At 41.3% G+C, this 26,569-nt stretch overlaps 2 protein-coding genes across 8 annotated transcripts in view; both read left to right on the top strand.

Annotated features, from left to right (window-relative positions):
* The window catches only part of LOC108633189 (neuroendocrine secretory protein 55), a 56,623-nt gene extending 48,916 nt beyond the window's left edge, over positions 1–7,707 (top strand). The window contains exons 2-4 of one of the 2 annotated variants that reach the window (XM_013968728.2): positions 3,216–3,288; positions 6,257–6,301; positions 7,211–7,707. The gene's annotated coding sequence lies outside the window, so the exon portion shown is untranslated. The remainder of the gene's footprint in view (positions 1–3,215; positions 3,289–6,256; positions 6,302–7,210) is intronic. The other variant, XM_018057618.1, reaches the window with a different exon arrangement.
* Positions 1–17,657, top strand: part of LOC102188874 (guanine nucleotide-binding protein G(s) subunit alpha isoforms short) — a 66,935-nt gene extending 49,278 nt beyond the window's left edge. For 3 of the 6 annotated variants that reach the window (XM_018057616.1, XM_018057617.1, XM_018057612.1), the window contains exons 2-13: positions 3,216–3,288; positions 6,257–6,301; positions 10,514–10,568; positions 10,655–10,774; positions 12,516–12,613; positions 15,686–15,740; positions 15,872–15,945; positions 16,062–16,120; positions 16,229–16,349; positions 16,508–16,638; positions 16,852–16,919; positions 17,144–17,657. In XM_018057616.1, coding sequence (XP_017913105.1) covers positions 3,216–3,288; positions 6,257–6,301; positions 10,514–10,568; positions 10,655–10,774; positions 12,516–12,613; positions 15,686–15,740; positions 15,872–15,945; positions 16,062–16,120; positions 16,229–16,349; positions 16,508–16,638; positions 16,852–16,919; positions 17,144–17,290 — 1,046 coding nt within the window. In that variant the 3' untranslated portion in view covers positions 17,291–17,657. Of the gene's footprint in view, positions 1–3,215; positions 3,289–6,256; positions 6,302–10,510; positions 10,569–10,654; positions 10,775–12,515; positions 12,614–15,685; positions 15,741–15,871; positions 15,946–16,061; positions 16,121–16,228; positions 16,350–16,507; positions 16,639–16,851; positions 16,920–17,143 lie in introns of all 6 variants that reach the window. The other 3 variants (XM_018057611.1, XM_018057614.1, XM_018057613.1) reach the window with 3 other exon arrangements.

Genomic DNA, 26,569 nt, shown 5'->3' with positions numbered 1-26,569 from the left:
GTGTGATTTGTCGGGAGAGGGACAGGGAAAAAGCCAGCCAGCAGGGGAGAGGCGGGGGGACGCCGCGGTGGTGGAGGGGGCCTCGTCGAGGGGAGGTTCGGCTGGGGAAGTGGCCGCGGAGAGTGGGGGGGGGCGGGTGACATCAGCCCCTCGGAAGGGCTCCGGGTGGTAAAGGTGGTGCAGCGAGGGGGAGGGGGCGCGGGCGAGTCGTGGCGCCGGAGCCGAGGGGGGGCGGGGGGCGGGAGGAGGCTGCGCGGCGGCCGCTGGGCGCGACTTGGTGCGTTTGGGGCAGGACACCCTGTGTGCGCGGAGCAGACGTGTCCCGGGCCGGGCCGGGCCGTGGAAGGAAGCGAAGGAGAATCGAATAAAATAAGGCCGAAAAAAAAAAAATGGAGTTAGTACGCTGAAGTGCCCAGTGAAGCCAAATGACACGTCATTTTACAGTATGACCTTTTTTTCCCCTTCCAGATATGCAGGCTTTTTGAAAAGCACAGAAGAGAATTAATTGTAGCAGCTGCCGCCCACCCCCCTCGCAGCAGCGCCCCCCCAAAAAAAAACCATTAGCACACACACATTTTCCTGTTAGTCGGCCACATTGAGAGCGCTTTGTGAAAAAAGGAAAAAAAAAAAAGACATGCACAAATCAAAACTGGAAAATGACATTTGTCTGTAAATGGCTTCTTGGTCTGGAAATGGCGTGGTTTTTTTTTTTTTTTGTCCTTTTCAAGGTGGGGCGGGGGGTGAGAATCCAGCGCACTTGAAGGAAAAGACTTTTTTTCCAGGTGGAAGGAGAGGAGAATACATGAATTAGTTGTTTGTCAAGTGCCATTTGGTTGTTTGGTTTTGGGTTTTCTCTTTTGATTGCGGTTTTTCCTCTTTGGCAAAAAAAAGAAAAAAAAAGGCGTGGGGGGGGGGCTGTTAACTCTAAGGAGATGGCCTTTCCCCCATTTTTCTTAAAGGTGCTGATTTGAAAAATAAATAAAAGAAGCATAAAAGAAATTGTTGAAATGACCAGAAGAATTACACAAGCATTAATTAGTATGGAAGTTTTCCATTTCCTCACTAATTTGGCTATCTGAGTGAATTTGCTAGGTTAAGACCTAGTTCAGGGTCACATATCAACAAAAGAGCTTGATTAAAAAGAATAAAATGTAAAGGGCTGTTTTTCCGTTGTGGTGGCGTCTCCTTTGCTTTTGGGGGACGGGTCATGTCTTTGTTCTCCTGGGTCCAGATATATGTAAAGCAGAAAATTATTAAGTGAAAATAAGTCTCTTTGGTGTTTATGCATTTGCAATTACAGTAATTAAATGGTACATATGTTGAGCTGTTGTCAAAAACTTCTAAAGGTGGAATTATGGTGTGTGAATATTAATTGCGTATAATTTGATTTCAAAGTATAAGCCTAGAAAAGTCTAGAATCTTTCCTAGGAACACTCTTGCTATCTGAATAATTTAAAACAAGTGTGATGCAAATGGTACCTTAAATTTCTGACACCTTTGCACAGTGATCATAGTCTCCCCTTAATTTGAGACTGTTAACTCTGAATGCACCTGGCATCACTAGGCTAACCTGCCCCAGGGGTCCTAGTCCCATTATCATAAAAAGCCTCTGGCATGGGGCTCTGCAGCCGGGGTCAGTGCTATGCGTTTTACATCTTTAAATGGTGATTCTCACTGAGTGATGCCCCTTACCCAAAAAAAGAATAAACATCATGATGCCCTTTTTAAAAAAAGAGGATCCTCTTTTTTAATTTAATGGAATAAAATTTGAATTACAGGGCCACAAAAGATCTTGCAGTAGTTTTTCAGTTTCTCTGATTTCCTAAATGTGGAAACTGAGGCACAGACCTCTGCATGTAAAAGAGAGGTGCTACGAATTTTAACACGAAATAAGAATATTGGAGATTCTGATTAATATTATGTATTCTCTTCAATAGTACTATTAATATTTTAATTTGTGAGAGTTAGGCTCATTAAGATAGAATGTTTGCTTTGAAATCAATGTTTCTGTGGAAACTAATTTTAACTTTTTACAGATATTGATTACAGCCTTGTGAAAAGGCAAAAGGAGGAGGAATGCTTTGCTCTCTGGGCAGTAAAACCAATAAAAAGTGAAGAGGGGCTACAAAACCACATAGGTTTGTGTGGGAGGGGGACAAAAATTGTCCATTCAGGATTATTTGTTGGACAGAGTATCCGTTTACGGAGGCCGAGAAACTAGCAATCCTCCTCCTAGCTTGGTGGAACTGTTTTTTTTTCCATAAAATACATGTTTTTACAAATTTAAGGTGATTTCAAACGGGGCATACGCCCTTTTTCTAGCTCTGTTAGTCGTGAAGGGCTTGGAATCATTGAAAATTCCGTCGTTTTCAGGAATATTCCCCTTATGATTAAAGTCTTGTCCTTTTTAACATGTTATTAATAGGGTTTCAAGCACTATATTTAAATATTTTTCAAGAAGACAGCAAATCGATGGTCTTTCACCTCCCCCCCCACCCCCAAATGGTTATTATATCCAGAGAGTTTACCATAGAAAAATAAAGTTTGCAGTAAAAGGGGGGAGGAGTGTGGAGAAGTGGATCAAATGGCATATTGTGGGGCTAAGGGGGTGATTTTTAAGTAGCCCAGGGGACAAGAACCCTGCAGACAAAACAGCCACTTTGAGAAAATGTTGGAGAGTTGCTGCGTCAGTTTAGATCTGGGGGCGCCTTAGGGGTCTAGGCATTGTCTGTGAACCCTGAGGTATTTTAACCATGAAACAGCTGACAAACAATGAATTATGTGCCCATATACATTAAGGTGTACATTTTTACCAGTGAATGCTCATAGTTCAGAGATCCAGTTTCATAGTTATAACTGTAATTTTCCTACCTCCCCCCACCATGACAAAATTGCATCATTCTTTGTGTGCCCACCCCACAAATTTTAAAACAACTAAAAGAAAACACCTAAACAAACCAAAACCTTTAATTCTTGTTTGTTGTTCTGATGGTGAAATACTGCAGGTACACACAAAGTTGGATGTTTATTTCATTTTTTCTGCGTCGAAATGTCAAGGAAATTTACACGTCTCTTATTTTGCTTGTGTTTTGCGTGTTGCTTCTATGGAGAAAACAGCAGTAGTGTCTCTCTCTCTCTCTCTCCCTCTCTCTCCTCCCTGCCCAAAGTGTGTAAAATGCCTCTTTCTTAACCTGAGACTTACTTTCATTTTCTAGGTGCTGGAGAATCTGGTAAAAGCACCATTGTGAAGCAAATGAGGATCCTGCATGTTAATGGGTTTAATGGAGAGTAAGTGTCAAATCTTTACCAAGGGCACGATCAGAGTATCACATTTTATACTAACCTTTAGGAAGTTTAGGTAGCTTTTAGGGGCTGGGCAGCCAATGTCCGCTTAATTTTTTCAGCCTACATATTAGGAAAGAGCTCTTTAGGGGCTCTTTTCCTCCTTTTTTACTCTTTGGTGCAGCAACAAACAGTAATAGTTATAAAGCCCCTGCGTTGGCCCTGTGACAGGTCTGCGGTAGGTTTTGGTGCAGTGGGTCTCCAACGTGGCTAACACCGGCCCTGGCCATCCCTTTGCCTGGCCACGCTGACCACTGCAGAGCTGGTCCCCACCCCCAGCACATTTCAGCGCAATGCACCAGTGCAGGATGTTTTAAACTATTAGGGAAACATTGTTTCAATAATAATCTCACATAAAACAAAGTGGGAAGAGTCAGCCCTTGTTAGTAATTCTTCATCCCGCCCCCCACTGTGGAATTATCATGGGCAAATCATCATTTCCCTTTTTAAAAATCGATGATCTTGCCTAAAGGAAAGAAAAAGATATTTAAATGATAGAAAGGCTGGGAGTTAGGTACTTTTGGCCAGACCTAGGAGCACTTTTGCCTTTGAAAAGTCCTTCAAGGCATCTTGCTTTAGGACAATGTGACAATACCGCAGTGAGAATAAAGATGAAGAGAGTGCATATATGAACATGTAAACTATAGGAGAAGAATGCAAATAAGCGGCAGAGGTTTCCCCAGACCCACCTCTACTTTCACGGGGGTGGGAGGGCTGGTAAGGGTCGTCAACCTGACAAACACTTGCAGGCACTAGTTTGCAGTTAACTAGTTGGTTAGCAGTCCTATTCCTTTTCTTAAACCTGGGTTCAATTTAAAATTGCATTCCCCTTTAGTTTCCAAAGGGGAGGCTGAGTCAGGGGCATAGTTTTAATTCAGTTATGCACCAACCCTTCCCTCCAACGAACTAATAAAGACCAGTTACTGTCTCCTACTGTGCACTACACAGGGGGAAACAGATGAATTTTATCACCTATTAGAAGTAAAAGAACTGCAGGAGGCAGCTCTTTATGGAAAATTCTAGAATTTCTTAGACCAAATAATCATGGAGGGGGAAGGTAGAGAACAGGATGACATCATCCATACAAATGGACGTTTAGTTTAGGATGCTTTCTAAGTTTAAAATTCAGAGGGATGAGCTCTTTTACCAGTTTTATGAATGGCTCTCCCGATGAGTTAATAGTATGCAAGTACATGTTGATTAAGTCACCTTCACATGTCACAAATCAATTCTGAAATTCTTAATTTGACACACCTACAGTAAAGCCTTGCCACCAAAGACTGCTGTCTGTCAATTAAAAAGCCTGAAATAGGCTTTTTGCTGTGATTTTGTAATTTAAAGAAAAACCTTGCATAATTTTCCCCCCAGCAACTTTCCGGGGAGTGCTGCTTCAGGAGGCTTGTTAAGCAAAAATAATTTGACCATGTCCCCTCTAGATAAATATTTTGATTAAAACTGGATGTGGCCTGCATTTTTAAAAGGATGCAGAGCCACTGTTTACCTTAGCTCAGGTCCAATAGAAGATAGGACATCCTTGAAATAATTCACTTAAAGTTTTATTACTCTGTGGATTGCCGTAAAATTTTTTAATTTTTAGAGAAAAGTTTCTCCCCCCTAAGTGAACCTGTCTGTAAAGCAGACGAGGCATTTAAACCAGCACTTCTCTTTTCTGGGTTGTTGGGTTTTTTTTCCCCCCCCCCCCCCCCCCGAAAGAGGAAGAGACATTCCCAGTTTGCCTGTTTGTAGAGGCAACCATAGGTAATCTCTGAGGATGTTAAATTTAGCCTGTGAAAGTGACATACAGGGGAATTCTTTATGTGAGCCTAGAAACCTTATTTTTATCTCATACAAATGAGCCTCCTTTTTTCTTTTTCCTCGCTGCGGTATTGCAACAAAGGCGGTTTCCTTCTCCACTAGGAATTCCCTGCCAAGTGAGGACATCCGTCCACCCAAGGGGATTCTGTGTAGTGGCTCAGGGTCTCTGCCTCCTTGCTCCGTAAACGTGCGCTTTGTCAGGGCTGGGCTGAGCTATTACATTTGCCTTAACTGTCCGCAGACTGCTGTGCCAAGTACCTCTGCAGAGTAACCGTGGCATATTAATCTGACCTTCACAAATACAGAGGTCAAATGCGGATTTTCCTAACTCAACGCTAGCTAACTGTCTTCCTTACATTTGGGGGTGGGGGGAGTGCCATTAACACTGGATGAGCTAATAAGCTAATCAATTACAAGACCTGGTAGACAGCTTAAGCCATCCTGTCCCTCCCACCTTTAAGGAGGAGTTCCTGCCAATCACGAAGATTGGGTTTGGGGAGGGAGGGGCTTGGTGGTAGTGGGTTTTATTCTTTTAATCTTTTTTTTTTGCTGTGTGCCTCACAGTCCAGGCACACTTTTAATTGATGACAATTTGTGGGGAACAGTTACATAGAAATAAAAACATAGGTAGCTGCCCAAGTCCAAGAAGGGAGGAAATTAATAATGCACCAGAAAGTCACGGGCCAAAAATCATGGACCTATGTGTATTCAGTACAACACGGCGACTGAGGTCTGGAACCATCAGGGGCCTTACACGCTGCTATATTCTCCAAAGAACTGTGAGATAAATCACTGCGTTAGCTCCCTGATGCATGTACATTTAGTGAAAGCACAAGAAAATAATTATCCGTCCCTCCTGTACCTGACGGAAGTCTCCAGAGGGTTCTGCTAATGCTGCAGTGAAGGTGTGGAATTCTTCCCTCCATGGCCTGCAGTCTCAGTAGACGTGCCAATTTAGCCAGGAAGGCGACCTAAGAATGAACGGGAGGATGGCGGAGGATGGCGGCCGTTTGTTTAGGAATGTAGGGAGGCTGTGTGGGATTTTTGTGAAATTGCGGTGCCTTGCAGATTAGGTGAGCTTTCAATCTCTCTTTAAAAGGGGCGGCGAAGAGGACCCGCAGGCTGCAAGGAGCAACAGCGATGGGTAGGAACATTCAAAAACAGAAAAACTTTTAACACACACACACCTGACACACACAGAGCTCATACTGGGAAATAGGACACAGAGACCCGGGAAGAAAACCAAAATCATTTAAGGCCATCAGCCATCTTGGTATATACATTTGCAGACAACACAATTTCTTGTCATTTCAGAGCAAGTGAAGTGCAAAACAATTTTTTTTTTTTTTGCCATCCTTAAGGTATAGTTAGATTCAGCTGGGGGAAAGCTGTAGAGTTCAGCATTAAGACGGTCAATTTAGGATTTCAAACATAGACGGTTTCTATCCCCCACCCCCAGCTCTCCATTTGAATTGCCTATTTGTTTTAAAAACTGGCTACTTGTTTTTAAAACTACTAAATTCTGTCTACCCTGTAGCTGGTCTGATGTTAAAATTTCAGACCTCTTTGGGGGAAAAAAAAAATCTTTTTATCTCTATTAAAATACGTGGTGCTGCACCGTCCTTAATTGGGCGGCGGGAGATAAATGCTTGGCACCTTGAGGAGGAGGGAGGTCATTATTGAGAATGATCTCGAAAAGTCTCTGGTCTTTTTAAAATTGTCATTTTATCCAGTGGATAGGAAATTAATGATGGCCTCCATCTTTTTCCATTCATTATCAAATTATTTTTTTTCCTTCACTTCCTGCATCCGCACTGCCCATCACACTCATGCACATGTACATATACGCATGCCAGGTAACCCTCTCCAAGCACTGCTCTGCGTATTCAGCATGCAGTGAGGGAGCAGGTCTTTGTCCTGAGAACATGCAGAGCCAACTGACCTAGCCTAGGGCACCTCAAAAATAGCTTCTGTGGCTTGGGAGGGGAGGGGCAAAGGAGATGGGGGTCGGGACCAAGTAACTGACACATGTTTGTTCATCTGTTTTTTTTAGACTATATAACCCCTAGATGATGGCTTCAATTTCTCATCTTCCCGGCTATGTCCTATCACACTTTGCATGCTGGAATTGCCCGTCTTAGGAACTTCTAATAAGAATACTATTCTGTTGTGGGGGGGGTGGGGGGATGGGGCCCCAACACCTAACCTCTAAAGATAACTGAAAAAAAATTAAAAAAAAAAAAAAAAGTAATCCCTAATTGACAAATATGTAGTGTATCAACCACCCAAAGCATCTACATAAACAGTGATTGACAGCTTACTGTACCAAAAGTTGGCATTTGAGAGCTATGACCCCTCTCTATTGAACCACCTCCCTATTGAACCACCACCTGTATACTTCCTAGATGCTATGCTAGATCCCTGACTGAACCCTACTAATACCTACTAACAGCCTGCTCTTCTATCTGTGACTCTGTTCTACAAGTTAAAACTTAAGTATTAACAAATGTGATAAATAAAAATTCTCTGCATGTCTCAGCAATCCCTGTATCTTGCGTCTGTCTTCTGTCTTTCTTCTTTCGTCTGTCTGCCCACCAAAAAAAAGAAGAAAAAAAAAGCATAAAGATAAAAAGGTATAGAAGTCAGTATACAACATAGCCTTCCCCTAACACTTGGAGGAGGGGTTGGCCATCTCTTAAAATTTGAACCCAGCATATAAAGCAGCCGTGATCTCAGGCTTTATATATGTTGCGGGTAGCGGGGAGGCGGGGGGGTTACAAAATGCAAACAGTACTTCCAGCCCCCACTTTTCATCCATCCGAATTCTGTATGTAGTTGATATACATTTTGGTTTTCATTACTTCAAAAACATATGAGGAACTTTATCAGAGGCTGTCACAATCAATGTTAAATTCATTAAGTGATAGTAAAAATTATGATAAACCTGCCAACCCCCAGTATAATATCTCCATCTACATAGTAATTGCTTCAATGGAGGAATTTTTGTTTTAGTATTACACACCCGAATTAGATTTCAGATTTCTATTTTAGCTGTTTTATACTTGATATACTCCCACACCTATTCACATACGTAGATGAATACTGAGCACATTCTCAGAATATCCGTATTTAAGACTGGAAGTTTTCCAATTACCATACTACTACTAAGACCAAAATATCAACCTGAATGAAAGAACCAGGTTTCTGGAAATAACTTCTCTTGCTTTGGGCTCATTTGGGCATTAATACCCAGACATACATGATTTTAACTATTGTGGGACCTTAAAACCAAAGCTCCAAGGCGCTCATTACCATGGAAATGGAGCTTCTTTCTAATGAATGGGAATGAGACTATCTTGTGGGGTTTTAACTTTGAATTTCTGTGTGCAATTTGGGAACAAACATGACCGTTTAAAACTACAACATCTAAATACCTGATTTAGGCCGTAGCGCCAAGTCGGGACACGATTGGGAATTTCAGAAACTCACAAACTCACAGAGGGGGTCAGGATGAGATCCCTTTATATCGATGCTGGTTGCATTAAGAGTCAGGGGTTTGGGGCACAAATCCCCCACTTCTGGTTGGCAGCACAGCTCTCCTGGAGTTCTCCCGCCTTGCAGCACTTTTATTAAAAGCCATGAGGGGGTTCCTGGTACCATCTGTAGCCCTGCACCCGCAAAGCATACACCTCTTCAGCCCCTGATGAGGGCAGTACCTCCAACTAGCTCCCCCCATTCAGATACGAGACGGGCAGGGTCTCGGAGGCCAGTTGCACCCTGGGGAAAGGAAGAAATGAGATCACTCGGAAAACAAGGGCCCACCGCTCAAAGGAATATGCAAAAGGCTTATTTTGAAAGGGTGAAAGGCCAAGTTCTCCGGAGGGCGGGGCTCTGCAGGCGATCACAGGGCCACACAACCCACCCCACCCCCGGCCCTGGAGCTGCCTCCCCCTCCCCACGTCACACTGACCTCCCGGCTAGGCTGCTCTTGCTGTTAACATCCCCTCCCCGCTTGTCCTCTACGCTAATGTCCTGTCGTGTCCTGCCCCTGCTGAAGGGCTACGTGTTTAATTTCTACCTCCATCCCAGTACTGTAGGTGAATTAACCCCGTGAATACATCAACAACTGGAGTCCAGAGATTTATTTTAAAAATCCCCAGCAAGAAAAATATAAGCCCTGTCCCCCTCCTGCCTCTGTCACCGGGACCCTCTGCCCCTCCCCTGAGGACAGCACCTTCCATCTTTGTGACACTACTGTCACCTCCCAGGACCTGATACTCAGTAGGTGTGTCGTGGGTGTGGTCCAATCCCCTAGCCCACAGGTGACCCACTCTGGGCAATACTGTGGCAAGAGCACAGCCCCAAAGAATCTTGGCTGTGTTTGATGATGGACAGTGTCTGAAGACACGGGGACAAGCACAATGTCAGGGTTCCCCAGAGTCAAAGGGCCTTTACCTGTGGCCCCAGGGACCCTGAAAGTAGCTGGTTCCACACAGACCACACCTGCCCTGCCAGGTGTGCAAGTTAAAATCAATTAAAAAGTGATGAAGGCACTAACATCTACTTAACTGTGGGGCATAGGCCACACCGCCTCCCTCCCCTTCCCCTCGCAGATCTTAAAAGACTTACAGGGAGGGGTGGCAGAATTCCATTTTACTGTATTCACATCGAGGGATCAATGTATATGAACATCATCAAGTAGAAATATTGTCCACTGCTGCTGGCCACATCGAGGGACACACAGTGACTATTCCAATAAATAAAAATAGGGCCCTTAAGTCTGTAATTAACACTACCACCTACATTTCATTCACTGCTGATCCCTATGCTAATCCAGTGACTGAAGAAGCCCCAAGGCACACCATGACCTTTCCGCACCTCCCTAACCCTACAATAACACTTTACCGCCCCCACCAAAAGCTTCGGGACAGGGATGCCTGGCATGCTGCAGTCCATGGGGTCGCAAAGAGTCACAACTGAGCAACTGAACCCTCAGTAGGGATGCTAATAAAGGCCAGTAGGAACTTTTAGGAAGTGCTGGTATGCAGTGGGGGCCACAAGAGGGTGGAAGCCCCTCTGAATAGTAAATAACCAGTCCCCACACTTCTGGTACAGTAGCCACAATCCTTATCTAGATGCTTGGGATTCTGCCCTACTTGGGCGTGTCCTCAGGACACAATGGATGGTTATCATTTGAAACCACCATTATTCAGGAACCTCCAACCTAAGCACAGATCTGAACCCACCACTCCTTCAAGAACAGAATACTATTTTAGTTGGAAAGTCGTGATTGAAACGACACTGAGTCAACGTGATGCAATATGATTTTTTTTTTTTCTTTTCAATCCCACTGTAGTGAGAAGGCCACCAAAGTGCAGGACATCAAAAACAACCTGAAAGAGGCCATTGAAGTACGTGCCTGGTCCTTTTCTGTCATTTCTTTTAGCCTCCCTTTCAGACAGTGCTCTCCCCCTGACCTTTGCTCCATCATTTTCAGACCATCGTGGCCGCCATGAGCAACCTGGTGCCCCCTGTGGAGCTGGCCAACCCAGAGAACCAGTTCAGAGTGGATTACATTCTGAGCGTGATGAACGTGCCGGACTTTGATTTCCCTCCCGTAAGCCAAGCCTGCACCCCCTCCCCACACCACCAGGGGCCCCCCTCCCCCTACTCTGCCACAAAACCCAGTTCTTTGACACTGTTAGGAAATAGTTAACCCATTAAGAATCCTTATTCTTTGAATGACAGCAACAGCTAGCAGTAATCATTAGGGCTTTAGTCAAATCGGAGGAGCAAAGTTATGTCAACCCTTGTCAGTCTTGACTCACTTCTCTCCACAAGTAAACATCCCAGGTCAATACTGCAATTCCCACTGGATTGGACTGTAAATTTTCACAGAAGAAAAAGTCATGAGTTGTGGCAGCCTTAATTAGTCCCGTATACACATCTTGTGACAAAGTACTGTATGCTGAGTATGGCACAGAAATGCGAATCGTCTGGCGATTGAAACTATTCTGAGATACCAAGGAATGAGGAATGAAGTGCCAGCGCTGAGTTTTATAAATGGGAGATATTCTCATTTTAAACAACTTGCCATTTAACTTTTGTTAATTTTTTTTCTAAAATCAGTTCTTGCCTTTGGCTAAATGAGGTCTTTTCTCATTAATTTAAAAAAAATTACAAAAGGCCCTCACCTAAATGTCATAACACAGGGATTGTCTTCTCTGTTCCCTGGCTGACGTGCAGGACACTTTTTGCACAGATTTGTTGGCTCTGTAAAGAACTATTTTTAGGGAACAGAGAACTGCCCATGCCCTAAGCATATATATATATATATGTTTTGACCCTTAGTGAGAGAAGAATAGTTTATAAGAGGGGAACAGGAAATACGGTGGAAAGATGGGCAAGTTTATAAGGTCCAGAAGGAAAAGACTTGTCTACAGCAAAAACAATGACTTATTGTTGCCTTTTGTCAGGATTTCGTGGGAATTTGTGTTTGTATATTTTAAATGTGTTTGGCTGCAAACTTCTCCTATCCAGGAAGCAGTATTAATAAGTATGGCTAGGTAAATTTTCTTAAATAGGAAGAAATAAAAGAAGAGTCCAGCAGTAAACACAGCCTACATAATACCCAACACAGACTCTTCTGTGATTCTGTAGCTCTAATAGGAGAAAATGCACCAGGATGGTGACTCTTAAGGGTCCTCCCGTTTAGCTTTTGACCCTTTTCTTGCTGCATTCACATTGCAGAAAAACCTCTCCTTCCCTTGTAAGGGGAGATTGCCCCATATAATTAAAAATGTTTTTACGTCAAATGACATATGAACCGTGACCTATTGCAGTTTAAAACTAGGCAGAGGTCATTTGCTCCTTTGATTGATAGGCATTGACTGACAAGGTCAGATTTGCCAATAGCTCCCAATTATAATATTTTTTGCTAAAATTCACATTTTCCTGGAAGGAAAATTGTGGTCTCATCACATCTTCATAAATGAGATGTCTTACCTCCATGACATCAAATCATTTATTGGCAAAGTCTCCTAATTAGCTTGTATTCCTCCTAGGTAAGCAATTGGGTGAGGAAAGAAACTTATTCAGTAGTTCAGTTTGGCCCTTCATCCCATTCCCAAAAAAGTACAGAATGAAAACTACCCAAGACCAGTAATTCACAGAAAGAGATCAGCTGGTGTCAGTTTCCAAATACGTGTAGCACGCTGAAGTTCTTTATGAACGCTGACTCCTTAGCTTGCCTCGAAACGGAATAACTGCACCCAGGGTTGGTGGCAGGGTGAACGCTGGTCTCACTGACTGGGAGCAGCCCCTGTGTCTAAACATTCCCTCTCTTTGCTCACTTCCAGGAATTCTATGAGCATGCCAAGGCTCTCTGGGAGGATGAAGGGGTGCGTGCCTGCTATGAGCGCTCCAATGAGTACCAGCTGATTGACTGCGCCCAGTAGTAAGTGCACTGTCTCCGCATCAGCGTGCACGCGCACACACACAAACACGAGCGCATGGAGAACATCCTAAAAACCACAACTCACACTGTTTAAGTTACTTCTTTTCAGAGAAGCCAGCCTGCAGTTTGAAAGTTGTAGTCCAACTCACTGGTTTTATAAAGCCCTTAATTGTACTTTTTAGTGCAGTGACATTATTTTTATACAAACAGGTAATGCCTGGTAGAGCAAAATGATAATTACCTGCAGTAAAGTGATGTTCATAATTAATTACCTTGAAGTAATTAATTGAATTGACCTCCAAGCATGTGGGGAGATAGGACAGCTTTCACACTTTGGATAAGGTAGAAGTATTGTATTTTATTGCTATAATTTAAAACATGACAAAGAGGAACAGTGTGGCAAAAATATGCCTCCCCCCTCCTTCGTGGCCAGTCCAGTATTTCTACTATCAGGTAAGTGACTGTAGTAGCTGCTAGAGTCCAATATGTCTAGTTCATCTAGAGTTGGGTATTGTGTTGAATTCCATCTCCTATCCTTATTGATTCATTCACACTGGGCTTAATTCGAGGATGCTCCCCCCATGGGGTCCTTGCTGTGTCCCTTCATGGGCTCTCTTCCAGTGGATGTGATAAACACAGCTGGAAAGTTGCTTTTTAAATAGTTTACGACCTTGCTTATCCTGTACATAATATAGCAAATATGTGATGTTCAGAGCCATAAAAGATATTTTAAAGGTATCGTTTGTTTGCTGATGTTGCACAGATGTACTCAGCGGTCTCAGTTATCATATATTCTTAAGTTGGATTGTCTTTTATGACCGGGGGAAGGGCCAGAGATATTTGTGATGTTTCAGCCTCTCTTATGTAAGTAATTGAAACACACACAATTTTGCTATTGAAAATATTAAGTAACCAGAAACACGGTACCCGGCTGGCTCACAGAAAGCTGAAATTGCATTACTTAGGAGCCCCACGCCTGAGGAACTTATGAAAACCACTTGAATAAACAGGAGGGAGGAAGAGGTGACAGCACTCCAACTGCAAACACAAAGCAAGTGCCCCAAATTCCTGTTATCTACACATGACAGGAGCTTGTGTTAGGGGCTATGAAGCCTGTCAGTTTCTCTCTCCTTGGCCCTGCTTTCCCATTGGAAGTGCATTTGATTATTTTCAGTTATCACACATACAGCTATTTTGTGATTTCATATACAAGCAAATCTGTATATTTCTTCAACAAAGTGAGAAAAAAAAAAGTCCATCTTGGCCAGTCTCTGTGACCCCCCCCAACCCCCACCCCCTCTTCAACAAAGTCTCTGATTTTCTCAAAAGTTTGAGCTTAAAGCTGGAAGTGCTAATTATAGTAATGCAAAACAAATGGAAATCCTGGAATTGTTTGCCTTTTGTAGTTTGGATCCAAGTCAGAAGTACAGGTACAAGATTAGAAGGATTTAACCACTCCAGTTTGGAGTGCTCTGGGAGGGGGTAGGGTGTAACACTTCATTAATTAACAGTTTAGCCAGCTTTTTTTTTTTAATCTCACACCATTTAAAAGTTTTTTTTTTTTTTTAAAGCAACACTCAATTACTCCTGCAACTTTATCTGAAAAAGGCAACATATGCAGTTTATGGAAAGTTTTAAGGAAACTCTAAGAAAAAGAGAACACAGCTCAAATTTTATAAAATGTCTTCCCCAGCCCAATGATTGGAAAGCGGCTCTGCCCCTGCAGTGACCAGTGTGTTTCTGGTTTCACTGCCTTTATGTTAAAAAGTTGATCTACTGCTACCTTGCCCATTTCTTAAGGCGCCTGTTTTTATTTGTTGAGCCGGGGTTTGGCTGGCCCCACTCCAGATGTCTCTCTCACAAGATTTGGTGCTGATGATCTATTTTTAGAACTGTGGTTCTGTTGCCATGGCAACATGCTGGAGGCCAGGGCGGCTGGGGAGCTATTTCTGGACTGGTACTGTAATGTAAGACTGATTGGGCAAGTTAGTATATCCTCTAAGCCAGACTAACTTTAAACTGGTAAAAAGGAAGGAGGAAAGAAGAAAAAAAAAAAAGGTACAGAATTTCTTTAAATAGACTTTTCTTTGTGATTTTTCTTCTCTGATTAGCCCCCTTTAAAATAATTCCAGACTCCTCCCCCCAAGGGGGAAAAAGAAAAAAGCTGGTTTTACCATTAACACAGTAATCAGTGTTTTAAAAGTTTTTTTTCCTAACAGTGTTATCTAGTCTGGCAACATAAGCAAGGTACTTTTTGCTTTGGGGACAGTGTATAGCTGTGGAGAGGGAGGTAAAAAACACTGCTTTTCCCCTATAAAGCTTTCTCATCGTTAAGGATGGCCCCTAAGATCTCCACCCCTCCACTATGCAGGCTCCCAGCCTGAATAAGAGCCCCTAACCTGGGTGGCTGTGAGGGTTTTTGAAAACACTAAAGTTTAATATCTGGACTGTGCTATTTCATAGACCAAGTAGAACGGAAGGGAACGTTGTGTCTGTTTCCTGTTCAGTGTGGTAAGGGCCCGGCCCCTTCTTACAAGTAGAAGGAAGGGATACCCTTTCTGAGTAACTTAGACAATCTCATTTTCATTAGTCTCTTGGGAGGGAAAAAAACCTTGCTGCTCTTAAGTGTGCCATTTTTTTCCATTTTTTAAAACACCGCATGACAGGAAGAGTCCAATTTTCATCCTACTTGCCATTTTAACCAAAGCCAAACAATTTGAATTTAACTCAGTCATTATCAAATGGCACAAAATCAGTCAGCTGATTGATCTGCACAGAACCAGCCTTTTAAAATTAAAACAAGGCCAGGAGAGCCCACTCCTAGTTCCTGATTCCTAGACGTACTACTGCTCAGCCAGGTACATTTATCTTATATTCTCTTTGCTCTAACCTTTCTAAAGCATAAGCTTGGAATCATAAGTTTAATGAACACAAGAAAAATTCCCACTGACTTAACGCCATGTAACTGTGGGGTGATCATTTCCATTAGCTGATCGTTGCAGAGAGGCAGGAATAGTGGGTGGGCAAAGTGGCATGAGTATGTGGTCACCCTGGTGCATCTTTCTCTCCCAGCTTCCTGGACAAGATTGATGTCATCAAGCAGGATGACTACGTGCCCAGCGACCAGGTACGCACACATTCTCACAAGCAGAGGACTTGGAGCCCTCTGTCCCAACTAATTGGCAACTCCAGATTGGCAATTATTAATGAGTGTTAGTTGGTTTCGGTGAGATCCCTTGACCCAAGATTCTGTTTTAGGATCTGCTCCGCTGCCGTGTCCTGACTTCTGGAATCTTTGAGACCAAGTTCCAGGTGGACAAAGTCAACTTCCAGTAAGTAAATGGTTCCCTTTAAAAAAAAAAAAGATATCTTGATGTTCCTTCTGGTAGGGAGAGTGGTGGACCAGTGTCGGCCCTTGGAGTGACCAGGTATCATTTCTCTCCTGCAGCATGTTTGACGTGGGCGGCCAGCGTGATGAACGCCGCAAATGGATCCAATGCTTCAATGGTACGGAAGCCGAGGGCTTCTCTGCTCTTTAAGGACATTTTGCTTTTCTAGTTGTTAAGGATCACTTTCCCTGCTAACATGCGTTATGTTTGCTTTCTTGTGCTGAAGATGTGACTGCCATCATCTTCGTGGTTGCCAGCAGCAGCTACAACATGGTCATTCGGGAGGACAACCAGACCAACCGCCTGCAGGAGGCTCTGAACCTCTTCAAGAGCATCTGGAACAACAGGTTTGTGCAGTGATGCCCCCCCCCCCCAATCTCCTTCCTACTGATGTCAGGGTCAGTAGAAAAGAATCTTGTACAAGTTCTTGTGCAAGCATCTCAAACCACTTGCAAAAAGAATACTCTCTTTTCCTGGGCAATAAACCCGCTTCCCTCTTTCTTAGATGGCTGCGCACCATCTCTGTGATTCTGTTCCTCAACAAGCAAGATCTGCTGGCTGAGAAAGTCCTTGCTGGAAAATCGAAGATTGAGGACTACTTTCCAGAATTTGCTCGCTACACTACTCCTGAGGATGGTACGTATGGCTTTGCAGTTGATTAGTGCCCATTGGTCCCACAGGGTTTTGCATATGTTAAAGATTTCTATTGATTTTAAAAATGAATGATCTCTAAGAATGGAGCTCCACTTCCCCAGCCACCACCACCACCACACTATAAGGGGTCTATAGGGGGAGCAAAAGAATCTCATTCTAATTACTTAAGTAACAAAATATTTATATTCTTTACAGCGACTCCCGAGCCTGGAGAGGACCCACGCGTGACCCGGGCCAAGTACTTCATTCGAGATGAATTTCTGGTGAGTAGAGACTGTTGTTTACTTTATTCTAAATCTGAGGATCAAACCATCCAGTTCCTCCATGTTATTTCACCAATAGCCAGCATGACTCTTAGCCTTTGTGCCCTTCAGTTGGGGATTGTTTCAACATAATGTCAATAACTAGCGGGCAGAGTTTGGTGGATGACATCTACTGGTAAGTTTCTGGCGAGGGGTCACTGACCACCATTCCTCTGTCCCCACAGAGAATCAGCACTGCTAGTGGAGATGGGCGCCACTACTGCTACCCTCACTTCACCTGCGCTGTGGACACCGAGAACATCCGCCGTGTGTTCAACGACTGCCGTGACATCATCCAGCGCATGCACCTCCGTCAGTATGAGCTGCTCTAAGAAGGGAACCTCTAGATTTAATTAAGGCCTTAAGCGCAATTAATTAAAAGTAAGATATAACTGTACACGCAGTTGATCACCCACCATAGGGCATGATTAACAAAGCAACCTTTCCTTTCCCTCAAGTGATTTTGCAAAACCCCCTTTACCCTACAGCTTGCTTAAATATTCCAAATTTAGAAAGCTTAAGGCGGCCTATAGATTAAGATTAAGAAAAAAAGGCCACAAATGTTCCCTTCTCTCTTTAAGTAAGTAAAATATAATAGCAGCAAACAGAAATAAATAAATGAAATAAATGAAACAAATGAAATAAATATCGTGTTGTGTAGCATTAAAAAAATCAAAATAAAAATTAAATGTGAGCAAAGATGTGACTCCTGTGAATTATTTGCGGTTTCGAGCAAACATGCACTGTTCAGGGTTTGGACTACATCAAAAGTTAGGAGGCCCCCATGTTTAGGTGACAAGGCCCCAAGGTTATAAGTGGGTGTAAAATGTTCCCATACTATTTGTTGAGCTAATCTTGGGTTTCTGAAAATGATTTTCAGACAATACCAAATGATCACCCTGTCCTTCTCCCAAACCGATGCCCTGAAGAAAACCATTAAGGTCCATCAAAAAATTCTATACTTTGAGCATTGCTGCCCTATCCAAGTATTCTACCAATTTATATCTTTATATACTATCTTATGGTGGGTCTACTTCCCTACTCTCCCCAAAATAGGTGTCTGCTTTTCAGCTCTTTGTCCATCCAACATCTCAATTGGGTGGGAGGAATTTAGTAATGCAGTTTCAAATCAAGTGGATTTACTCAAGAAATAGTGTATAATGTATATTGAATCATCACACTGTATACACTGAATATATTAAAATTTGTCAATTATTAACTCAGTAAAAATGATGGGAGGGGTGTGGGAGGTAGGGGGTCGGGAGGAATAAACCCGGTGCAAAGCTATCAAATAGTTACAAACAAATGGTGTAGTGATTTGGGGAAAAATTAGGCTGGATCCCTATCTCATTCCATATGTAAATGAACTCAATGTGCAGCAAACGTATGTTTAAATACAGAAAGTTACTTTTAAAATGGCTATCTTTACAGTTCAAATCTTGGTTTATAGACGGCCTCTCTAAGCGTGATGTAAGATTTAAAAAATTAAATGGGGGGAGGACTGTAAAAAAAATCAAATATGAGTGAGGGCAGGGGTGGGAACTGGGTAAAAATGTAAGAAAGGATTCATGTCCCTAATAGGCAAAGAGCTCTTAAGAATTAATAAGCAAGCCCATCACAAAAATGGGCAAGGTACATGAACAAGCAATTTTACTTTTTTAAGGTACAAATAAGTAATTACCTCTACACCTCATCTCATACACAGATGAACTCAGTGGGTCAAACACATATGTTTAAATACAAAAATGTACTTTAAAAATGGTGATTTTTACAATTAAAATCTTAGTTTATAGAAGACCTCTCTAAGCATGACCTAAGATTACAAAATATAAAGTGGAGGTGGGGAGATGGGAGAGGTCTATACATAAAATATGAATCAGGGTGGGGGTAGGGGTGGAAATTGGGTAACAATATGCAAGAAAGGATTGATTATCCTAATTAGCAAAGAGCTCTTAAGAATTAATAAGAAAGCCATCATAAAAATGGGCAAGATACATGAACAAGCAATTTTACTTTTAAAAAAGATACAAATAACTATCTCTACCTCATCCCACACACAAATGAATTCAGTGTTGGTCAAACACATGTTTAAATACAAACGTACTTTTAAAATGGCAATTATTACAATTAAAATCTTATGGAAGGCCCCTCTAAGCATGACCTCAGATTAAAAAAATATAAAATGGGGGTGGGGAGGTGGGGTGGGAGACGGCTACCCAAAACTTAAATAAGAACAGGGTTGGGGTGGAAACGGTAAAAATACATAAGAAGGATTAATTTCCCTAATAAGCAAAGATCTCTTATTCAATAAGCCATCACAAAAATGGGCAAGATACATGAACAAGCAATTTTACTTTTAAAAAAGGTACAAATAACTATCTCTACCTCATCCCACACATAGATGAACTCAGTGTTGGTCAAACACATGTTTAAATACAAACGTGTACTTTTAAAATGGCAATTATTACAATTAAAATCTTATGGAAGGCCCCTCTAAGCATGACCTCAGATTAAAAAAATATAAAATGGGGGTGGGGAGGTGGGGTGGGAGACGGCTATACAAAACTTAAATAAGAACGGGGTTGGGGTGGAAACGGTAAAAATACGTAAGAAAGATTAATTTCCCTAATAAGCAAAGATCTCTTATTCAATAAGCCATCACAAAAATGGGCAAGATACATGAACAAGCAATTTTACTTTTTAAAAAAGTACAAATAATTATCTCTACCTCATCCCATACACAAATGAACTCAGTGTTGGTCAAACACATATGTTTAAATACAAACATGTACTTTTAAAATGGTGATTTTTACTACTGAAATCTTATGGCTCATCTAAGCATGACCTAAGACTAAAAAAATGTATAGTGGCAGTTGGGGATGGGGTAGGAGAGGGCTGTATAAAATGTAAGATCAAATATGAATGGGAGTGGGGATGGAACTGGGTAAAAATACATAAGAAAGGATTAATTTCTCTAATAAGCAAAGAACCCCTAAGAATTAACAAGCAAGCCATCAAAAAAATGGGCAAGGTATATGAACAAGCAATTTTACTTTTTAAAAAGGTACAAATAACTATCCTTACCCTCATTCCATACACAAATGGACTCAATGTGGGTCAAAAACATATATTTAAATATAAAAATACATCTTTAAAATGGCTTCCTTAAAATATTGGTTTATAGAAGGTAATAAGCATGACATAAGATTTAAAAACCATAAAGGGGGGTTAGCCGAGGAGAGTACAAAACTTAAATGTGAATGGGGGTGGGGGTGGAGACTGGGTAAAAATCTGTAACAACAGGTTAATTTCCCTAACAAGCAAAGAGTTCTTAAGAATAAACAAGCCCATCACAAAAATGGGCAAGGTACAGGAACAAGCAATTTTACTTTCTAAAAAGGTACAACTAACTAACATTGGGGAAACCATGCAACTTCACTCATAATGAAGTGAAATACAAATAAAAATCTTGCACCATTGCTGGGGGAGGGAATGGGCACCAGCACTCACAGGTCCCACACCAAACTCACTGAATCCTTGACGGGTCATGGCTTGGACCTGAGATGATCTTGGGTTCCCTATAGTTCTTCATCCCCAGGCTCATCCCTTAAGCTCATGGTCAACCGTGGTGTGGCTTCCTAGAAGGTTGGGAGGGAGACACCAGCTCACCCCCAGCATCAACCATTGCACCCTCTGAAACAGGCCAAATGGGACATCAGTCAAGTTGACTCTCTACCTCAGGCCCAAACCCTACTTCCTGTTCTGTTTTCCAGGTCAAATTAATCCCAGCCAATTAATCCTCAAGCTCAGTACTGCAGAGGTGAGCAAAGAGTGTGCCACCGAGGGCAAGAAAAGTAGCAAACACCCCCTATCCATTAACCTTCCCAAAGTTCCTATGTAACATTCATTCCACATAAAAATTGTGTGCTTACTAGAGAGATTTCATCACAAAATGACACTCAAAAGCCGCCCAAATGAACATACAATCAACATGAGTGCTTGCTATCCAAATACAGCCAAAGACCCACCCCTTAAATGTGCATAATCCTCCAAAGTACCCCAAATAAACACTAAACCCTGGGCAACAACTACAGGACCAGCCCAACCATAAAAACACCCATCCAGGTAAAGTGCTGGCAGAGAATAGTTCCCAAGCCCCTCTTCCAAGATGGCCAGCCGGAGGCCCCACCCATCCAGAGATTCTAGAACCTTGTCGGAATAATCCACATTAGGTTGCCATAGCGCTAGCCACATATCCATCACCATTAGAAAACAAACTCTCAGGCTATAGAACATGTATATGTGAAAAATGCAATCCCAGAACCCCAGGCCCTTGCTGATCACAACTGGCAGAGACTGTGATGACGTCCAGAAGGATGGTAATAAAAGTCACAGTTATCCAGCATCTACCAGGCACCCATCAGCGCCTAACCAGGCAGGGTCCACTGTTTCCGCCTTTTTTTACCAATGACTAAACTTAGCCTAGAGAGGCCAAAGTAACTTGCCCCAAGAAAGATTAGTAAGCGGGGAAGATGGGCTTCAAACTCAGGTAGCCAAAGCCCACTGCTTGGCTGCTATCATATCCTGTAGTTCTAGACAATACGGGAAAAGAGAGAGGGTTTCCTGCTAGTCTTTCCAGGATGTCAGTTGTGGGAAGACCATGACCCATGGTCGCCATTGGATTCCATAGCTGGTGGTGATGGGGGTAGAGAGATTCGTGAGTAGGCAGCAGAGTGGAAGGGAGGAGTGCCCTCCTCCCTCAGAGTGGCACTGGATACACGCCCCCAACCCAGGGATTGAACCTGCATTTCCTATGTCTCCTGCATTGCAGGCAGATTCTTTACCACTAATAATAAACCACTAAGTGGCCTGATGAAGCTTTAGTTTGAAGATGGTCTAGAATTTTTACCCATCTTCACTTTCAAAATTATCCCCAAAGAAATGGCCACCTCAGCACAGCCCTTCTATGTCAAATGGTATTCTCTTATCAAAATAGTTTCTTGGACATTTTTTGGTCTTTTTATTCAACAAATAGAGAGCAGAGAATCTATGCCAGCCACTGGGAATTCAGCTCTCATGGGGTTTACGTCTATCAGGGGAGACATGCATTTACCAAATAAGTAATTGAATTACAGATGATGATAAGGCCTCTGGGCTAGTAAACAGATTGGGGGCAATGGGGAATGGGAACTATTGGAGGGATTCCACTTGAGATAGAATAGCCAGGGAGGGCTTTTTGGAGGAGGAGGCTTTTCTTACTGGAATACAAAGGATAAGAAGGAGCTAGTCATTTAAGTATGAGTCACCAGTAACAAACGTCACTCTTCTTTATCGATATTGATTATTAAAATATTAATAGCATTTATGGAGCACTTTACTGGCACTTTATGTGTGCCAGACAGTGTCCTAGGCCCTTTATAGGGGTTATTCCACTTAATCATTTTGAAACCCTAGGAGGACGTACCCTATCATCCATGTAAGATGTGTGCAATCTGTTATCCCACTGTACAAAAATAAAAAAGGTAAAATATATCTAAAACATTATGAATAATTTATATAAACTATGCTTTTAACACTGGTTACACTATAAAGGTCATGTAATATTCACTTAGTTAGTGTAACTTCTACTCAGGTTGCTAACAGAGAGTTGGGGAATTTAGTGTCTCTACGATAATTTTTCTGTGTATCAACATTTAATACTATGAACAAAACAATTATCTGATTTTGCCTGTCTTGTTCTCTGTATCAGTTAGGAATGTATTCAGCCACACATAACGGAACCTGACTTGGAGTGGAACAAACAGGCTTACATCTCTCACCAAGAATTCTGGAGGTAGGTGTTTCCTGGTTTTATCTCAGTAGCTCATCAAACAGCAGCACCAATGCCTCCACAATTCTCTTGGCTTCTCTCTCCTGGTTGCAAAATTGTATATCTTAGCCTAAAGCAGAAAGGAGAACAGGACACCCCAATCAGCTCTTTCATCTGGAATGCACATGCTTTGTAGATGCCCTTCATTTTCTCTACCATGTGAAATATACAGAGATACCAGGATAGCAAGTTAGTTAGATGGCTAGATAAATCGCTAGCCAGCCAGCCAGAAAAGTATCTGTTCAATAACACTGTTGCACATTCATGCACACATACAGACGTATTTGTAATCTTTTGTTGCACAGACCTTAATGGAACATCTCCACCCAGAACCTGTTGTTTTTAAGGATTAGGGAATACAACAGGTAAAACATTCAAATCATAAAGGACCAACTTACATAATTATATGTAAATCAGTTTGAAAGCTTGGATGAAATAGATAATTTTCCAGAAAACACTGGTTAATCAAAATTGACTGGAGATTAAATAAAAAAAAGACTTAAGCAGACCATATAACATAGGAAAAAAATTACAGAGCCTAGAGAACACCATGGCCAAAGGGCTTCAGGCTCTTGTGGGAAGCTAGAGAGTTCAAAAAAATATGAAAGTGGTTTCTGGGGCTCCAGTGTCTGTTTCTTGATCTAAATGCTGATTAAGCAAGCATATTCTATTTGAGAAAATTCACAGAACTATCTACCTATGATTTATTTGATTTTTTTTCAGTAATGTATACTTAAAAAAAGAATCTAGGATGAAAGGGAAGAAAGGATTCTTTATATATAATGAGGAAATGGAAAAAGGCAGACCCAGGTAGTTATATAGGGGAATTCTACTAAACCTTTAAAGTTCAAATAATTCCAATGCTACTTAAATTATTCAAGCATATAACCAAAGGAAAATTTTCAAAATTATTTTTATAAAGAAAACACTGATTCTAAAACATGCCAATGATTGCATCCAAAATTAAAATTACAGACCAATCTCATTTATGAATATCAATCATAAAACTTTAAAATATAAGCAAGCAGAATCCAATATTATCCAATCTAATATTAGATTAAAAAAATAAAACATCATGCCTAGGTAAGATTTATTCTTTGAATTCAAGGTTGGTTCAATATTGACAAGGCAGTAATATTTGCCTGAATTTAATACCTATTTATATTTTTTAATAATCCAATAAAATAGTAATCAATGGATGCCCCCTTAATATGATGAATTTATGTAACATATATATAACATTAATTATGTTATATAAATGTTATATATAGATAAATTATTATATATGATACATCTATAAAACATATTTTTCTCCAATATTCAACAATTTACTTGATGAAGAACATCTACAACTTTTCCACCAATGTCAGAAATAAGAATCAAAAAAGACAAGGTTGCCTCACACTGCCATACTGTATCATTTTATTGAGCATATGAGCCAATTCAATTAAAGAAAAAAATTAGAGGTCTGAGAATTGGAAAGAAGTAAAACTATTCTCTATCACAAATGATATAATTAAATAACTTAACTCCCCCAAAAAGTTCACAGAGAAACAATTACTAAAAATTGAGAATTTAGCAAAGAACAGAGTTCTAAGATGAATATCTAAAAATCATTAGCCTTTCAAGTTTGATTTTCCTTCTGAATGACCTACCCGACAGCTGACTTGAACAACATAACAAACACATGGACACTAAGACTTAACAGATATATACCACTGAATAAATATTATTCTCAAATGCACATGAAATATTCTCCAGGATAAGTCATGTGTTAAGTCACAAAACATATCGCAATGAATTTAACATTAAAATCATTCTAAGTATCTTTTCCATCTAAACTGGAATGAAACTAGAAATCAAAACACTAAGAAAATGAGAAAATTCACAAATATGTGGACACTACACACATTCTGGAACGATGATTGAGTCGAAGAGAAAAGGAAAATTTAAAACTATGTTGGGATAAACAAAAGTGAACATATAGCATGCTGTAACTCACGGGATGCAGGAAAAGCAGCACTGAGTGGAGTGTTTATAATGACGGACTCCAACATTGAAAAAGAGGAGAGACCTCGAACAAACAACATAACTTTACATCTCAAAGAACTAGAGAAAGAACAAACTCAGATGAAAGCTAGCAAAAGAAAAGATACAATAAAGATTAGAGCAGAAGTAAATCAAACAGAGGGCACAAATCAAATAGAGCATAGAAAAACGGGGGGAGGGGGAAACTAGGAATTGTTTTTTTTGAAAATGTAAACAAAACCAACCAACTCTTAGTGAAACTCACAGAAAAAGAGACTCAAATTTTAAAAATCAGAAATGAAAGAGGAGCCATTACAACAGATGCCTCAGCTATTAAAAATAAAAAGATAATAAGGGATTATTATGAACAATTATATGACAATAAACTGGATAACTTAGATGAAATATATAAATTCCTAGAAACATACAACCCATCAAAACTAAATCAAGAAGAAACAGAAATTCTGAACAGACTAATAACAAATAAAGCAGATTGAATTAGTAATCAAATCCTTCTCAGCAAAGAAAAGCCCAGGGCTAGGAATTGGTGATGGACACGGAGGCCTGGCGTGCTGTGATTCATGGGGTCGCAAAGAGTCGGACATGACTGAGCGACTGAACTGAACTGAACTGAGATGGTGTGATGGATGAATTCTACTAAACATTCTTAGAGAAATTCATACCAATTCTTCTTAAAATATTCTTCCAAAATAACAGAAGAGGGAACACTTTCAAACTCATTTTATGAGGCCAGCATCTGATACCCTGATACCAAACCCAGATAAAGACACCATAAGAGGGAATTCCCTCATGCCCCTGTGTAGGACTCTGCTTTCACTGCTAGGGCCTGGGTTCAATCCATAGTTAGAGAACTAAGATCCTGTAAGCCACATGGCATAGCCACAACTACAGACCAATATCCCTGATGAACATAGATGCAAAAATCCTCAAAACACTAATGAACCAAATTTAATAATCCATTAAAAAGATCATACACCATGAACCAGTAGGATATATCCCTGGGATATAAAGATAGTTCAGCATTAAGAGTAAAAATCACATGATCATCTCAATCAATGCAGAAAAACATTTGACAAATGGCAACATCCATTCATGATTAAAAACTCTCATCAGGGGCTTCCCTGGTGGCTCAGTGCTAAAGAATCCACCTGCCAGTGCAGGAGATGTGAGTTCAATCCCTTGTCCGGGAAGATCCCATATACCTCACAGCAACTAAGCCTGTGTGCCCCAACTACGGAGCCTGTGCTCTAGAGCCCAGGAACCACAACTGCTGAGCCCATGTGCCACAACCACTGAGTCCTGCCTGCCCCACTGTCTGTGCTCTGTAAAGAGACACCACTGCAATAAGAAAGCCCGACTACTGCAATGAGGAGTGGCCCCTACTCACTGCAACTAGAGAAAAGCCCGGGCAGTAACCGAGACCCAGTACAGCCATAAATAAATAAATAAATAAATTTTTTTAATCTCTCAACAAAATCAGTGTAGAAAGAACTTTCCTCAATACAATGAGGCCATCAAGGAAAACACAGCTAATACCGTAATAAATGGGGAAAAACTGAAAGCTTTTCCTCTAAGATTCGATATAAAACAAAGATGCCCACTCTCATCTGTTTTGTTCAGCATAGTACTAGAAGTTGTAGCCAGAGTATTAGACAGGGAAAAGAAATAAAAGTCATCCAGACTGGAAGGGAGG

The sequence above is a fragment of the Capra hircus genome, chromosome 13 (assembly GCF_001704415.2).
Source record: "Capra hircus breed San Clemente chromosome 13, ASM170441v1, whole genome shotgun sequence".
Classification (NCBI taxonomy): domain Eukaryota; kingdom Metazoa; phylum Chordata; class Mammalia; order Artiodactyla; family Bovidae; genus Capra; species Capra hircus.
The sequence above is the reverse complement of the archived record's forward strand: the minus strand, read 5'-3'. Positions and strand labels throughout refer to the sequence as shown.